Source organism: Abramis brama (assembly GCF_963993115.1).
Source record: "Abramis brama genome assembly, chromosome: 5".
Classification (NCBI taxonomy): Eukaryota; Metazoa; Chordata; class Actinopteri; order Cypriniformes; family Leuciscidae; genus Abramis; species Abramis brama.
In genome coordinates, this window is record NC_139967.1 from 18,745,417 (window position 1) to 18,762,684 (window position 17,268).

A 17,268-nucleotide genomic window follows, 5' to 3' on the forward strand; every position below is an offset into this window, starting at 1 on the left:
CAAAGTGTCTCAGGACGCAGTGTCTCGTTCCCTGTTCTCAGGGAACAAGAGTTACAATCGTAACCCGAGACGTTTTTGAACGATGGTGCGCAGAGAGACGAATCATTTCGTTCTTATGCTCTGTATCAGATGTTCTCTGCTTTCTGCATCAGGGCTTCAAGCTCACTCCAGGAATGGTTACCTCTTGGGCACTGTTCAAGGGTGTTTCTATTTAGGACATTTGTGCTGCGGCGAGCTGGGCATCACCGCAAACATTTGCGAGATATTATAGACTGGATGTGACTGAGCCATCTCTGGCTCATTCAGTGCTTGGTGTGGGAGAGTTGTGTGATTAGTACTGCACACGTGTCATTCACTCTTATTTTTGTATTTCAGAAAAACACCTTGTTGCTTGCTCATTATAGGGTATTATATTATAAATGCATGCATTACATTATAAATTAATTAAATTATATTATATTGAATGTAATAATTATAATATATATATGTATATATATATATATATATTTAAAATATATATATTTAAAATATATATATTTAAAATATATATATTATAATATAATATAATTTAATGAAAATGATAAATGTTATAGGTTACAGATTTTTTCCAGGTATTATATTTACTTTTTAGATCTCTGGATCTAAATCATCATGTAGAGGCTTAATTGTGCTAACTGGAAGGCTAGTTCACAGAATATTGCAATAGTCAATGACATCAGTTCAGGTTGGAAACTTTATAGCAGAAATGTTTGAGCGAATGCATTCAGTAAACATGAGAATTCAAATTTATGAAACCTTTTGAACTTTTATGGAACCTTCAAAAGTTCAAATTTGGATTCAAGACACTCCTGATACTCAGCACTCTTGTGATGCAAATAATAAGGTTTAATGTAATCATACAGATCAGATATTAGTGTTGTAATAGTGTATCTTATTGAAAAATCACACAAAGGCTAATAATTTGCTGAAATTAACAGGTTTATAAAGAAAGGTACTTTTACAATAAACATTCATATTATATGACTTCAGTAAATGCTCCTTTCAAGTGTTAAAGATTCATTCTTCTTTGACCTGGGAAAGAAGGAAGAGTTAAACATTAGTGTTATTAACAAAAATGTTCTTCACTTTACATAATGAAGAGAATACAGATGTGCAAATGTCATACAGGATATGTAACATCAGCAAAATGCAATTATTATAGTTCCACTACTTCTTCTAAGAGGTAGTTCATGTATTTGGATAAACAAGTTGAATAAATAATGCAAAAAAAATCATCTACTTAGTCTAACCTTTCCAGAATCACGGCTCTTAACTCTGAGCTTGTTGACCTGAGACTCAGAAATGTCAGCACGCTCCTCAGCCTCCTCAAGCTCATGCTGCACCTTCCTCAACTTGGACAGGTGAACATTGCCTTGCTCCTCCTAAAGATTTTTTTTTTTTTTATATGGTTCATGTATCATGTTTCATCAAATTAAAATTCCAATATAAATAATTACAGTGTCAAAATGTTCTATTATATTTTACATACCGCCTCTTCAGACTGCCTCTTGTAGACTTTGACCTTCAGCTGCAGTTTGTCAACCAAATCCTGGAGTCTGGAGATGTTCTTCTTGTCCTCGTCAGTCTTCAAAAAATACACATTTACAAAATTAAGCATTGATCCTTTAATAAAAATAGGCATTGTCTATTATACAGACTCTTTTGTCTGAACAAACTTGTGAGCAAAAATATGGTCATACCTGATAAGTGAGCTCTTTCACTCTCCTCTCATATTTGCGGACACCTTTAACAGCATCAGCTCCACGTCTCTGCTCAGCTTCAACTTCAGCCTCAAGCTCACGGACCTAAAGAACATATTATTTTTATTCAAACAAATCATAATATAACATACTTCACCTTGCCCATATCATAACTATAAAGAGGCTTACTCTGGACTCCAACTTCTGGAGTTGTTTCTTTCCTCCTTTCATGGCCAGATTCTCAGCCTCATCCAGACGGTGCTGCAGGTCCTTCACTGTGACCTCCAGATTCTTCTTCATCCTCTCAAGGTGAGAACTGGTGTCCTGCTCCTTCTTCAGCTCTTCTGCCATCATTGCAGCCTTTTGCATTAATACAGAATGTTATTAGATCCACATTTTTTACGTAAAATTTACGTAAGCGTCATATAAAACATTTGGCAGCTACTGTTTCTCACATCAGTGATGGCCTTCTTGGCCTTCTCCTCTGCATTTCTGGCTTCCTGTACAGTGTCATCAACTTCACTCTGGACCTGAACAAGGTCAGCCTCAAGCTTCTTCTTGGTGTTCAGGAGACTTGTGTTCTACAAAATGGAAAGCAACAGTTTGAACATTTTGAATGATGCTCTAAAATTCAGGGAAACAATATGCCCTTACCTGAGAGTGCAGCAGCCCAACACGCTCACTGATATCCACCAGCTCTTGTTCAGCCACTTTGCGGCCTCTCTCTGTCTGCTCCAGAGCAGCTCTCAGCTCCTCAATCTCAGACTGCATCAGAGTGTTTCTGCGCTCCACCATGGCCACCTGCTCCTTCATGTCTTCCTGTCCTCTCTGGGCATCATCAAGGTGCAGTTGGGCATCCTGAACATAACAATAGCTGTAGAATGAGCTTTCGATGTGATTTCTGCTAGGCTGTACTTACCATATGTTAGATTATTAAAAAGAAATATGAATACATCCCAAAGTCAAAAAGAAGAATTCCTATGTATACCTTGAGTTGTCCCTGAACATTCCTGAGCTGTTTCTGGGCCTCAGCAGCCTGGCGATTGGCGTGACTCAGCTGAATCTCCATCTCATTAAGGTCTCCCTCCATCTTCTTCTTGATTCTCAGGGCATCATTCCTGCTCCTGACTTCAGAGTCCAGGGTGCCCTGCATGGATTCAATGACTCTTTGGCTGTTCCTCTTGATCTGCTCCATCTCCTCATCCTTCTCTGCAAGCTTCCTGTCAATCTCTCCCTTGATCTGGTTTAGCTCAAGCTGGACTCGAAGAATCTTGGACTCCTCATGCTCCAGTGTACCCTATGAAAAATAAAACAACATTTAAATATAAGAATGAAAATACACACAATGTATCGATGAATACAACACTGTATGATGGTTCTAGCAGGAATTCCATATTGATCTCCAGATACTCACTTCAGCCTCTTCCAGGGCGGTCTGAATCTCTGACTTCTCAGTCTCCACTGTCTTCTTGGCCTTTTCCAGCTCATGGATGCTCTTACCAGTCTCACCTATCTGCTCTGTCAGATCTGAAATTTCCTCTATAAAGAGAAAAACATATAATATGTATCATAATGCACATTCATTAATCATATGTGCTTACTTTTTAATGCTCACTGAGAATTAGAACATTTAAAGGGATACTTCACCCAAAAATGAAAATGTTATCATTAATTAATTTCTCACCCTCATGTCATTACAAACCCGTAAGACTTTTGTTCATCTTTGGAACACAAATTAAGATCTTTTTGATGAAATTTTAAAGCTTTCTGTCCCTCCATAGACAGCTACACAATTGATTATTTGACACTTCAAAAAGGTTATAAAGAGATCATAAAACTAATCCATATGAATTGAGCTCTCAGATTTCATAAAAAAGATCTTAATTTGTGTTCTGAATATGAACAAAAGTCTCACGAGTTTGGAACGACATGAGGGTCAGTAATTAGTAAAAGAATTTTCATTTTGGGTGAACAATCCCTTTAAGTTTTTTTTTTTCTTTCTAATTTAACGGTTTCATTCTTACGCTGCAGATTCTTGTTCTCTCTCTTGAGGGTCTCCAGCTGATCCAGGCTCTCCTCATAGGAGTTCTTCATCTTGAACAGTTCAGTGCTGAGTGAACGAGCCTCTTTCTGGGCACCTTCCAGCTCGGCCTGACCTTCCTCATATTTCTGCTTCCATTCTGCCAGGACCTTTGGTGGAGATATTTTAGGATAGAGTTTGTTTAAAAAATGTTGAACAAAGCCCATTCCAGCAATACTTTACAAAGAGAATATAATATGACTAAAAATGTTTACCTTGTCGAAGTTCCTCTGCTTCTTGTCAAGGTTGGCAGCCAAACCATTGGCTCTCTCCACATCGATCATGAGGTCCTCCACCTCACCCTGGAGCCTCTGTTTGGTCTTCTCCAGAGATGCACATTTGGAGTTCACGGCCTCAACTTGTTCCTCTGCCTCTTGCAGACGCTGAGCCAGCTTCTTCCTGTTAAGTAATACACATTATTTTGAATTCTAATCTATAAAATAGCTGTGAGAGTTAGGAATATTATACAATAATATACATACTTGGACTCTTCAAGCTCCTCAGTGCGCTGGATGGCATCAGTTTCATATTTGGTTCTCCACTGAGCAACCTCACTGTTGGCCTTTGACATTCCCCGCTGCAGCTCAGCCTTTGCCTCCTGCTCTTCCTCAAACTGCTCACGGAGCAGGTCGCAGTCATGACGGGCTGATTGCACAGCATGGGCCAGTGCGTTCTTAGCCTAAGGGACAAAGTCGCATAATATTATTGTATTATTGTCTCTACAGTAAAGTAATTCATGAATTGATTATGCTGTATTACCTTAACCTCCTCTTCAATATGCCTCTTAAGCTCCTCAATTTGCTGAGTGAAAGCTTGTTTGCCTCTGGTGAGCTGAGAAACCAGAGCCTCCTTCTCCTCCAGCTGACGGCCAAACTCACCTGTATAGATTTAGATTCACTGTGTCACATGTCTCTATCAGTTTATTTCAAAATGTAAGATGTAAGATTTTATCAGTGTTACAGTCAGAAATTTACAGCTGAATAATCTTAATACACTATTAATTTTGATAAATTATTGTTGATGATTATTATTGATTATTGTTGATAATTATTGTCAATTATTGACATTAATTACTTTTGATATAATATTCATTTGTTCATGAGTTACCATTTTCAGTTTGAAATCTTGCACTTTGAGTACTGAGATCATTTAACTGACGAACGTTCTCGTCATTCTTGGACTTAATTTCACTAAGTTGGTCCTCAAGTGTGCGGCACATCTTCTCAAGATTGCCCTACAAATACAAAAGTCATTAGATATTTGAAAGAACTTCAAGACTTGTTGTATGTGACCCGTGCTGGCAAAATGAGTCACAATGAGCACATTTTCAAAAATGAGTTATTGTTATTTACTTTTATTGTTATTAAAAAAAAATAATGTATGATGATGTATGATTTGTTGGATTCAGACAAAAAAGGACTGTGCTACACCTATCTGAAGTCAATAGAGTCAGCAAAGTATATTTTGAGAAAAATCTAGTTAAAGTTTTCTGAAGGATCCAAAACAAAATCACCTTGCAACCATACCTTAAAATCCCTGGTAATACCACCAAATTTGGCACACACCAAATCAAAACCAAATATCTATAGGAAAAATATTTTTTTTTTTTCCATGATACCACAATTGTTTGATTAACATCAATGAGACAGCAGCCTGTATATTGAGACCTACTGTAATGCGCGTATCTAATATAATGTTACATATCAGATGTTTTTCCCCAACAGTTAACCAAACGTTCAGGCATAACAGATAAGGTTTGCGCTTTGTGCTTTGTGTTGATCTGTCAGTCAGTGCGAGTAAGATCGTTTTGTTTACATCAGCATGAGTTTAAAAATCATATTCCATTGGTTCAGGCTTACGCCATCGAGAATTCACTATGAATATTAAAACTTGTGCAGTCGTTGAGAAGCGAGTGAAGAAAAATGGCATTTTTTCATGGATTATTAAAACAAAGGAAAGATTTAGGAAGGTACACCTCTCAGAAAATGTAAAAATAAAGATCATTTTAGATGTTTCATTACTATTTGGAGCATTGGGATCGCTAGAAGAGGGCTTAATGAACCAATTTTTGTGAATGAAAATGAAATTCAACCAAAATTTACATTTACCTGTAGCTCATAATTAGCACATGCATATTCTGACTCATTTTGCCAGCATGGGTCACATATATTCTTTAGAATATTTCCCAACCTTTGCTTTAGCAACAGCTTCCATGTTGCTGGAAAGATCATCAATCTCCATTTTGAATTCGCTCTTCTCTTTCTCAAGCTTCTGCTTGACACGCTGCAGGTTGTCGATTTGCTCTCCCAGCTCAGCCACACTGTCTGCCTGCTTCTTGCGGAGGGCACCAGCAGTAGCTTCATGCTGGAGGGTGGACTCTTCAAGATCACGACGCAGTTTCTGGAATTCAGCTTCACGCTTCTTATTCATCTCGATCTGAGCAGCAGTGGCTCCTCCAGCCTCCTCAAGCCTCTCACTGATCTCCTCAAGTTCCCTGGAGAGATCAGCTCTCTGCTTCTCAACCTTGGCACGAGCAGCACGCTCAGCCTCGATCTCTTCCTCCAGTTCCTCAATGCGGGCCTATGGTGGTAAGTAGTTAATTAGATTTTTGGTTATCTGTATTTGATCATAATTATGTAATTTTTAAAAAAATCTCAAAATACCTGAAGCTCCTTGATTTTCTTCTGGAGTTGAGCACCTAGAGATTGTTCATCTTCAATCTTGCTGAGCAGCTGACTTATTTCAAAGTCTTTCCTGTTCAACAACAACAATGAGTTGAACATAACACAACAATAAAAATTGTCAATGTTTTCAAAGATTTCCTGCTTTCATTACTTTTTTATTTTCTCATCAGATTGCTGCTTATCATTCTCCAGGTCCATGACGGACTCTTGTGATAATTTCAGGTCTCCTTCAAGCTTTCTCTTGGTTCTCTCCAGGTCCATGCGGAGCTTCTTCTCTTGTTCAAGGGAACCCTCAAGCTACAGGACAATGATATATAAATTATGTTCACAGCTGAAAACAGTTGATTTGATGAATTAATATAATTAATTTACATAATCAACTCACATCATCAACTTGCTGCTCAAGCTTTGTCTTGGATTTGGTCAGGGTGTTGACTTTGTCCTCCTCGGCCTGAAGATCATCCAGTGTCTGCTGATGTGCCTCTTGGAGGGCTTTCTTCTCCTTAGTAAGCTTGGCAATGCTCTCATCCTGAGCTGCCATTTCCTCAGTCAAGTTCTTGACCTGTAGGATTTTTTGTTCCAAATAAGCTTAAATATTACAATTCATATTCTATATCAATATATAAAACAGAGATTAAATCTAATCTTAAACCAACTCAATCTCTAACCTTATTCTCAGTGGCATGTTTCTCCTTCTCCACTTTAGCCAAGGTGAGCTCCAAGTCATCAATGTCTTTCTTCAGCTCAGAGCACTCATCCTCCAGTTTCCTCTTCTTGGCTGTCAGTTCAGCATTGATTTCTTCCTCATCCTCCAGTCTCTCAGTTGTCTCTTTGAGTTTAGCTTCAAGCTGGATTTTGCTTTTAATCAGACCCTCACACCTCTCCTCAGCATCTGAGAGACCCTCAGATTCCTGTTAGTAAAATAGATTGCTATTTCATCGAAAACAACCTTGCTCATTTTTAATGTAGCCAAAAATTCAGTGAATTATAAAATATACTCACAGATGCTACTTGCAGCTGCAGATCATTTTTCTCTTGCAACAGTGCTACCATCTTCTCTTCAAGCTCCTTCTTTTTGGCTTCAGCCTTAACCAAAGCCTCTTTGCATTTTGTATAGTCCTCTTTCATGTTTGCCAGCTCCTTCTCAGTCTCTGCACTCTGAAGCAGAGGCTTAATCTTGTAATAAACCTTCATCCATGGCCAGTGTTTGACATTCATGAATGAACGGATGTTGTATTGGATGGTGTAAATCGACTCTCTGTGAATAATTCATCATTAAATGGCATCATCATCATTAAGTTTGCACAGTTATCATTGATGTCATCTTTACTCATGACAATAATCACCTCCTCTCCGTCATTTTCACATACTCCCTCCTCATCAGGTAACCACGGCAGAGAGCCTGAGTCATTGTGACCAGAGCAGCCAGTTTCTCATCACGCATCTCCTCAAGAACACCCAGAAGACCAGCTTTGAAGAACACCTGAATTTATGTAAAACAGTAAATCAAAATATATTGATTTAAACTGTATAAGCTAAATGACCATGATCACTGAATCTTTGAAATTTGTAAAGCTAAATAATGAACCTTTGTATGTCCAAATCTGTAGTCGTCATGATTAATGTCGATGGATCCCAGGAGTTTCTCACTGGCCTTCTTGTTATCCATAAACTGTCCATCTGGGATAACACCGGCATTCAGCACCTTGTATCTGTGGAAAATTTATCAAAATGCTTCATATCTTTTAATTAGGAGCCTCCTAGGAAATGTTGTTTTCATGTGGTCCCATTTACCTCTGCTTAAAGTCACCATATTGGATTCTGCTGGGGAAGCCCTTTGTGCAGATTCTTATGCCCTCCAGAACACCGTTACACCTCAGCTGGTGGATAACCAGGAAGTTCTCCATGAGACCTAAAACGAACAGTTTACACCATGAACTTGGTAAATTAACTTCATAATATATGAGAACCAAAATATCTGTACGTTTCTTTATTTTATATATATATATATATATATATATATATATATATACCTGGAGTCTTGGACTCATTAGGAATCAGACAACGCACAAAGTGAGGGTGAGTGGCCCTCAAGTTGGTCATGAGTTTGCCCAAGTTCTCCTGTGGAGAATAGAAAAAGGTTGGCATGCTTTGTATTTCTTTTTTTTTTCTAAAATGAAGCAATATTACTGTGATGTCATCTCTATACATACCCTGAACTGGGAGGACACAGTCTGCATGGAGCCACCCTTCTTCTTGCCTCCCTTTTTAGTAGTATCTATTGAGATAAAAATACAAAGGAACATGTATAAATGCAAAAACTGCAAGAAAGTTCAAAACTGAATCAAAGTTTTGTTAAATAGATTTTTTCTTTACCCTCAACAACAGGTGGGTAAAGAGTAGCCAGCAGTTTGACAGAAGACTTCTGGTACAGCAGCAGAACAGAATCATTCAGTGGATCCTTGTTCTTGTCCAGCCAGCCAGTGACATTGTAGTCCACAGTTCCAGCATAGTGAACCAGGGAGAAGTGGGCTTCAGCCTTGCCTTTGGCAGGCTTTGGTTTCTCGAAAGCTTTGTTCTTGCCAAGATGCTGATCATATAGCTTGTTCTTGAAGGAAGCATCTGAAGCCTTGGGGAACATGCACTCCTCTTCAAGGATGGAGAAGATACCCATGGGCTGTTTATAAAAGAATGTTGTTTATTATCAAAAATAGGACATTTTAAGAATAGGATCAATGGAAATTAATAAATTCATAAACCATTGATAACCTTCTCAATGAGCTCAATGCATGAAGCCAAGTCCATGCCGAAGTCAATGAACTCCCAAACAATGCCCTCCTTCTTGTACTCCTCTTGCTCCAGCACAAACATGGTGTGGTTGAAAAACTGTTGCAGTTTCTCATTGGTGAAGTTGATGCACAGCTGCTCCATGCTGTTGTACTGGAGGACAAAAAATGACAGATACATTTACTACCTTCTGAATATCATTCATTTTGACATAAAACGAGATAAAAAAATCATTCTTACATCAAAGATCTCAAAGCCAGCAATATCCAGTACGCCAATGTAGAAATTTCTTTGTTGTTTTGTGTCCAACATCTGGTTGATACGAATGACCATCCACAAGAACATCCTCTCATAGATAGATTTGGCCAAGGCGCTAACAGAGTTGTACACCTGTAAGTAGAATAGAGTGGATATTTTATTCTGCTTCTGCAATAATTAGCCAGAATTTTAGGTTGAACACATATGTATTAATGTTACTATACCTGTGGTACGGTCTGGCCTTTGGTCACATACTCATTTCCGACCTTGACTCTAGGGTAGCACAAACCCTTCAGCATTTCAGCAGAGTTCAAACCCAGAAGGTAGGCGATTTTGTCAGCCTCTGTTAAATACATTTTTAAATAAATTATCTTTGCTCTACAGAGTCTTTTGTGTAAAATTATAATAAATCAGGCACTAGGTACTTTCCTTTTCATTTTTAGATTTATTGATATGCATGCATTATAAACATTTTATACACAGTTTCTGTTATCAGCAAAGTCGGTGCAATGGTTACTATTTCAAAGCCCAGGATAACACAAGTCTCACCCTCTGTGCCATCAGGCTCAGCCTGCTCCTCACGCTGCTTCTGCTTGAACTTCATGTTACCATGATGAAGCACCGCTCCAGTGAACTTGTAGATGCACATTTTCTCCTCACTTGAGAAACCAAGAATGTCAATAGCATCCTGTAAATTACAGAGAATAATAAAATATATGATTTACCGTATTTAAACAGAATATGTCAATATTCAAATAGCAATGACTCACATCAGTAGCATCCAGCTCAACTTTATCATCAATGCTGGCCACTGTGATCTGACCCTGACTGCACATGGGGAAGTCATAGGGGTTGGTGGTGATGAGCGACATTTCTGTAAAATACACAGCATTTATGAAAGAGCATCTTACAATATTATCTGAAACATTGAATGAATGAAATATGTGCACCTACCAATAATCTCAGGCTTATGGTTGGTCATCATCTGGAAGAAGATGTGGTAGCCTCTCTCATCTGGAAGCTGGAATGACACTCGAGACTTCTCCAGCAGATCTGTTGAGAGAATGTACTTGAGTCACAAGCATCTGAAGAGTGACAGATAAAGACAACTGTTCAGGATGGATCAATTAAATCATGTCCACCTACATGTCTCAATGTCAGCACTAGCCAGTTTTCCAGTGGTGCCGAAATGAATTCTGATGAATTTACCCTGTTTAAATCATAATAGTATAATACGTAAATAATAATTATTATAATCTCTTTATAGAAAACTCTGTACAGTAAAATTAAACACAACTGACCATCTGTACTGTAAATAAACAGTGGTTAACTTACAAAACGAGAAGAGTTGTCATTTCTCACAGTCTTGGCATTACCATAGGACTCAAGCAGAGGGTTGGCAGCAATGATCTGGTCCTCAAGAGAGCCCTGTGATGTTTGAAGGGTTTTAATTTATTTTCATTTGGTTTTCTATTTCATGACTAAACACAATTTATAGGCATTTCACATATCGTATAGTTTTTGAGATGAGTGTAAATCATCATGTTTTAAAATAATATATATGACATAGTTTTGTATTTCATACCTTTATTTTACTGGCCTCTTTCTTGACACCTGACACTGCAACTGTGGCAAAGTACTGGATGACACGTTTCGTGTTCACAGTCTTTCCAGCACCGGATTCTCCACTGGTTTATAAGAGATTTGAAGACAGAAGTTTGAAAGACATGTAGACTTTTCAAAGTATATTCAATCTTTGTCATTTTATTTTGTAAATATCTCCATAAATTTTCCATCTATGTTATACTTTTCATTTTTGTCATGGTCTGAAATTAAATGAAAATACTTACGTAATCAGGACAGACTGGTTTTCTCTATCTGTTGATTAAAATTTGTAAAATATCCGGTAAATATTTATTATATTAACAGCAACATCTACTTCATCTTAATTAATTCTGTAGAATTCAATTCCATAATGTCTTACCACACTGCATGAACTGATATGCGTTGTCAGAGACAGAGAAGATGTGGGGTGGGGCCTCCATACGCTTTTTGCCTCTGTAGGCAGACACCACTTCTGAATCATACACTGGGAGCCACTTGTAGGGGTTCACAGTTGCGCAGAAGAGTCCAGAGTAGGTCTGAAATGAGCAGAGACATGGTCAGATTCCAACAACACAGAAAAAAAATGAACATAAATGCTTTTTATGTCGTTTCAGAACTTACGTAGATCATCCATGCAGCATAACGCTCTTTGAGGTTATACAGCACAGAGGCTTCATTGAGATGGGTCATCATGGCCATGTCCTCAATCTTGTCATACTTGGGAGGATTCATTGGGTAGACATCTTCTTCCTTAGCAACTCTCTCCTATAAATTTGATAAATTGGATATTAGATATATATAAAAAAAACAATGCAATAAGTAATTTAATGAGCATCTACATGAAATGGAAATTAAAATTTACCTCCTTAGTGTCAAGCAAAACAACTGTGACTTTGCCACCGTCTTTGCTCTTGATTGTTCCCTTGAGGTACAACTCTTTGACATCAGCCACATAGCAGGCAGACTTGGCATCAAACGGTTTGGCCTGAGCCTCCATTCTCTCCCTCTCAGGCTTACGAAGGTAAATGGCAGCTTTGCCATAAATGGCCATCTCCGCGTCCGTACTCATGGTGGCGGCTTACTAAAGAGAGAAAATATCAACTTATCCATTACAAATTTCATAAATATTCAACAAAGGCAAGACACATAAAATATAAAACACATGAATTGTGTTAGGAAAGAGGCATATTCCTAAGTGTAGGCTTACTCATGAATACAGATACATAAAACAATAGATAAACATTTAGATAGAAAGCAAGAAGCAGATAAGGGGCCCATTAATGGCAAAAATGTCGATTGAATATGTCTTTCTGGTGATGAAATTGAAATGCTGGTGTCAGGGGATGGCACATACAGTACAATATGAATTGTGGCATATATGAAGTTTCAGGACAATACAGAGATTTTCACTGCCGACTATGAGTCTCACTTGTGGTCTCTCTGCCCGAGTGCATCCTCCTGCTACGAGTATGCATGAAACAGACAAATATTTCCTGACAAATATTAAGAAATTTCTGTCCCAGATTTGGCTTCATTATATAAACTTTTCTAATGATTTATATTTATTCAAATCTCATGATGGATTATTATAGCAACACTGCATCCCAAGCTTGAATTTAATCAGACCATCAGTTCTGTAGTTTGAACCAATTTCATGTTTTGCTCTATTATAGCATCATCAATTGGCCCTTTCCCGCTTCTTTTTCTGTTTCCTCAGACTGAGTCTGCACATAAATGTGTCAAATGTCCTCTGCATTTGGGCCAAATTTGTATAACTTTCCCACAAGGGGTTCTATGGGCTCTCATAGACTCAAAAGTGGAAGAAGAAAAACAGAATACAGTACAACACAACAAAAGCGAATACAATAGTTGGTATATTTGGCACCAAAATAAAGGGTCAATGGGACCCCTTCCTTAAATTCATCTTACTAATAAATTTTAAACAGATTTCTTTGTAAATAAATTACATCAGCATCCTTCACCAGTTTTCATCTATAATACAGACTATAACAACTGTTTTCCTCTACCCTAATCCGCATACTGAATAATAAACTCACTTGCCCTTTGTTCTTTAGACCAGATGAAATGTTCACTTTTTTTAACTGTGGATAAAAATAAATAAAAATAAAATCATTACAATGTATTAATATAAATAAAAAACACAATTACTTTGAGTACAGACGCATAAGTGATGATGTTAAATTCCTTTCAGTCACAGTCAGCACAGGCTCTTACCACTTGATGGAACTTCTGAGGTCTCTTCTCTTCTCTGCATCTCTTCTGGTCTACCCTCTTGGCTTTTATAGAAGTTGATCATGCACACTAAGCATAATCTATACATGGGTAACCTGATATATTTTGATATATGATTGACCCATTTTATAAGAAATGTATGGACAGACTGACAGACATCCTACCTGATGAAATAAGTTATAAGTCAAACCTTTATTGCTCAAAAATGTATAGGTCACAACTTCCATTTCAAAGTTCTTGTGTATTATAATTAATTATTTTTAGTCTATTAATATCTTACTTTGACATATGACACACACTGAAGTAAATAAATCCTTTTTTGGAAAGAGGGTACATTCAGCCACCCCTCCCCTTTTTTTTTTGAATCAGAAAACATTTCACCTTTTCACCTATGGAAGTTCTTGTAGAAGGCTAATGTGGCAGCAATTGGGCTAAACAATAAAATGTGTTACAGATCTGACTAGATATATTGTGTAAGAATATAGAAGAATATAGAAAAACACTGTAAAATATGTCTAATACAGTGAAAACACACAACAAGTGTCAGTTTTTCTTTGTAGAAGAAAGCCAGTAGTGATAGAAATGGCACATTCCCACAGTGCAAAAAAAATCCATTTGTTATAATTTCTGCAAATATTCAAAGATTGTAGACATTTCTTGGTCTTCAACAGCCACAGTCTAAGCCTCAGCCACATGGAGACTAAAATGATTCAAAACCACATGTTCACCCTTGAGTGGTCAAAGCCAGCAAACAATGCTAATTACCATGCTGTAAACAGAATATCTCATTTGTCATCTCTCATATCTCTCGTTGTACGTCATTAATAACTAGATGTTCCGTTTTTGTAATTTTTTTGTAAATGCAGTTGTCACTACCTTAAATTACTAAACTGTGTGTGTACAGAACAGGATTAAGCACTAAAAGGTGAACTGACAGCTGGATTTAGCTGCAGTGCTTAGGTGGCCTTAGAGCTTCCTTCTAGAGGTTTAAACCTACATCCACCAAACTTAGCTCAGGCCTTCAGACTGTTCTGACTCGGGTTGCTATATCTTTTCTATTGGACTTTCGGTTTTCCTAAAATGATGATCAAAACTCGGAAAAGTCCCATAGACTTACATTGATGGAATGTTCAAATGAGCTAAGGCTGTTTTAAACTCCAACTGACAAAAATTCTAATTTAAACACCCAGAAGCCCACTAGACTTAATTAAAAGTGCCAAGAGTCAAAGGGTGACTACAACCATCCTCTCACTCTGAATGTTGCAGGTTGATAGGTCTTTAACTTATTGGTAGCTATCATGTCGTTATCTAAATAGCACAGTTAGTGTTGCATCAGCGGCCAATGAGCTTGCTGCTCAAACATTCAAATAGTTGGCATTGTTTGCTGTTACAGTCTGCAACACACTTTTAGAACCCTCCACCTTCCCCAGCTCCACCTGCATAGATCTGCTACGGGGTTAATTCATGTGCAGCAGCAGCATGTCTTAAATGCTCACAGAAATGTCTGTGAAGGTGTTCACAGTAGCATGTCTTGGTACTTGCTCTGCAGCAGCAGCATAGCAGATCTTTTCTGCCAAGACCACATACAGTACATTAACATTGCTATATCCATTACCATACCAATCTCCATTACCATACCAATCTCCCGAGAGTTGTCATGACAGAACTATGAGTGATGTCATTTCTGGACACAGCTAAAAGCCTACTAGAGAAGGATTGTCAGTTACATTTTATTTTAAGGTGTCCTTGTTACAGTATAATTATATATTTAAGTAAAGAGTAATACTAATTAACTACATGTACTTAGGGCTAGGAAAAGGGTTTTGGTGTAGGGTTACATGTAATTATGCATAATATATAGTTATTACAACATGTATAACAATGACAATGTAAAATAAAGTGTTACCAGATTTTCCAATCATTTAAGCATATATGAATAATGATGATAATCATATATTCATTTGATGAACTGATCTAAACTGCTTTTCATAACAAAAATGTGTTATCTCATAACACTCTATACCAACAGATACCTTCCCCTGATCCTGCTGGCAAGCTTACCTTATACAAATACTCAGTGTCATTGTATTAGCCTGACCTTTCAGTTACCAAGCTGTAATTTCAGCCTCCTCAACAAGTTTTCCACATCTCAAGATGCATATCTGGTAATTAAATCTTTTTAGTAATTTTCTATTAGGACTTTCTTATGGAAACATGAGTTTAGATGCTGGAAAATCTCATTTCTATTCCAGCCTGTGAAACACACATGGTCCTTTTGGACTGCTTTAACCTATAGTATGCCCTTTAACCTAATAAAACATTCAAGAGAGATTATCTCTGCTTTAACATATGTTATCAGCTGTATGCCACGTACTGTATGTGTGCCATATATATACTGTAGGTTATTTATTTTTACACCCAAGTTTCATCATTTAACCTGAAGTTTAATGTTGTGCAACTGTGTATATGGAAAGTATTTATGAGCAAAGACAAGGGATGGTTGTACTGATCTGGGTGTCATCAAGACAACCTATTGTAAGGCGGGTGCCAGTAAGTCTGGGCTACCACGCGAGAAAGCAAAAGGCTTACTTGTTACCGCAAGTTTTGCGTCAGATTAGTGAAGACTAATATTTGGCACTAATTCAAGTGTACTTGGTTTGCAAAGACAAGAAGTGAATTTCCTTTTAGGGCAGCAAACGTGCTGCTTGACCAACCTAAATCCGGGTGTCTTACTTCTGTTTTAATTTAATGTTACTTTAGATAAGTGTACATGGGAATTTAAGTGGGTATGGCCAATCCAAAGCTATTAAAATAAGTAAATTTCTGTAGTACCATACCTCCACTGAAGTAAACGTTACGTTAAATTCAAGCGTATGCAATTCCATGGGGGCTATACCAAAGTATCTTTGATTGTGTAAGCGTGAATGAGACCAATCTCAGGTATATAGCAATTACCTCTGTTTGGTGACGAAAACTGACGAGCTTGTGAACGTGAGACCCGCATTAAGCGTGACCTCAGACATAGCTTCTTAATATGAACGGGTAAAAAGTAAAGAGTTGAAAAGAATAATCAAATGTGCTTGTAAAGGACTCTATTTTGTGAAATTAGGTGGAAGGCTAGTCCACTACGGAACTCCGGCAAGAAGTGTGACAGGAGACAGAAGATTGTTAACTGTTTATCTCTTCAGGATGTGTCAATACATGTCCAGTATTATACAGCCATTAGCCATAACTGAGGTGGTAGAATGTGGTTTAGTCTGAAATAAACAAATAAATATATATAAGAATATGAATGAATTCAGTAAACATAAAGATTCACCTCAGTATACATAATCTATACATGTTTATATTGTCCACAGCGCGGCAAACAGCGCTAAACATATGCACGTGATTACACTGCATCACTCGCCTCCGAACACATTATTCACGATATGAACATAATAATAACAATCGGATATACAGCTGCGACATGAAAGTGTTAATATATCACGATATAACAGCTAAATATAGGGATAAATTAACTTAAATTCATGCACGCACATTTACCACTCGTAGAAAATGGCGGCAGAAACGAACTGAGAGAAAATTGAAAACGCTCTGGTGGAATGCACGTCAGCGCGCTGTACGTGCGTAACAGCGTAATACACATTAAAGGGCTTCCCATACCAAACAGGCACGTGCACAGGTAGGGCTCAACCTGTGCAGAGCACATGCCCTTTTTGCCCTTACACTCCAAAGTGCCCTTTTTTTTTGGTGGTGTTTTGTATTATTATTATTTTTTTATAAATCAATGCTATTGGTCACCCTTTACGTCTGTCTGTCTGTTTTACAAATATTTAGCCAATGAAAGTTCTTAAAAAGA

At 37.6% G+C, this 17,268-nt stretch overlaps 1 protein-coding gene across 1 annotated transcript; it reads right to left on the bottom strand.

The window, feature by feature from the left end:
• Positions 1 to 717: 717 nt before the first annotated feature.
• Positions 718 to 13,426, bottom strand: LOC311082826 (myosin heavy chain, fast skeletal muscle-like). The gene is made up of 41 exons (XM_084113953.1): positions 13,389 to 13,426; positions 13,215 to 13,255; positions 12,016 to 12,234; positions 11,775 to 11,918; positions 11,533 to 11,689; positions 11,399 to 11,426; positions 11,134 to 11,236; positions 10,884 to 10,976; positions 10,695 to 10,758; positions 10,503 to 10,601; positions 10,319 to 10,422; positions 10,098 to 10,236; positions 9,773 to 9,891; positions 9,531 to 9,680; positions 9,273 to 9,443; positions 8,880 to 9,180; positions 8,717 to 8,781; positions 8,537 to 8,624; positions 8,298 to 8,415; positions 8,092 to 8,215; positions 7,850 to 7,986; positions 7,506 to 7,761; positions 7,172 to 7,414; positions 6,889 to 7,065; positions 6,655 to 6,800; positions 6,483 to 6,573; positions 6,010 to 6,399; positions 4,927 to 5,053; positions 4,579 to 4,697; positions 4,302 to 4,498; positions 4,035 to 4,218; positions 3,764 to 3,929; positions 3,154 to 3,278; positions 2,728 to 3,036; positions 2,394 to 2,597; positions 2,195 to 2,320; positions 1,929 to 2,099; positions 1,740 to 1,844; positions 1,529 to 1,624; positions 1,290 to 1,421; positions 718 to 1,071 (listed from the first exon to the last, which is right to left on the bottom strand). Exons 3-41 carry the CDS (start codon positions 12,220 to 12,222, stop codon positions 1,057 to 1,059), a joined length of 5,790 nt encoding a protein of 1,929 aa, XP_083970079.1. The 5' UTR covers positions 12,223 to 12,234; positions 13,215 to 13,255; positions 13,389 to 13,426; the 3' UTR covers positions 718 to 1,056.
• Positions 13,427 to 17,268: the final 3,842 nt, after the last annotated feature.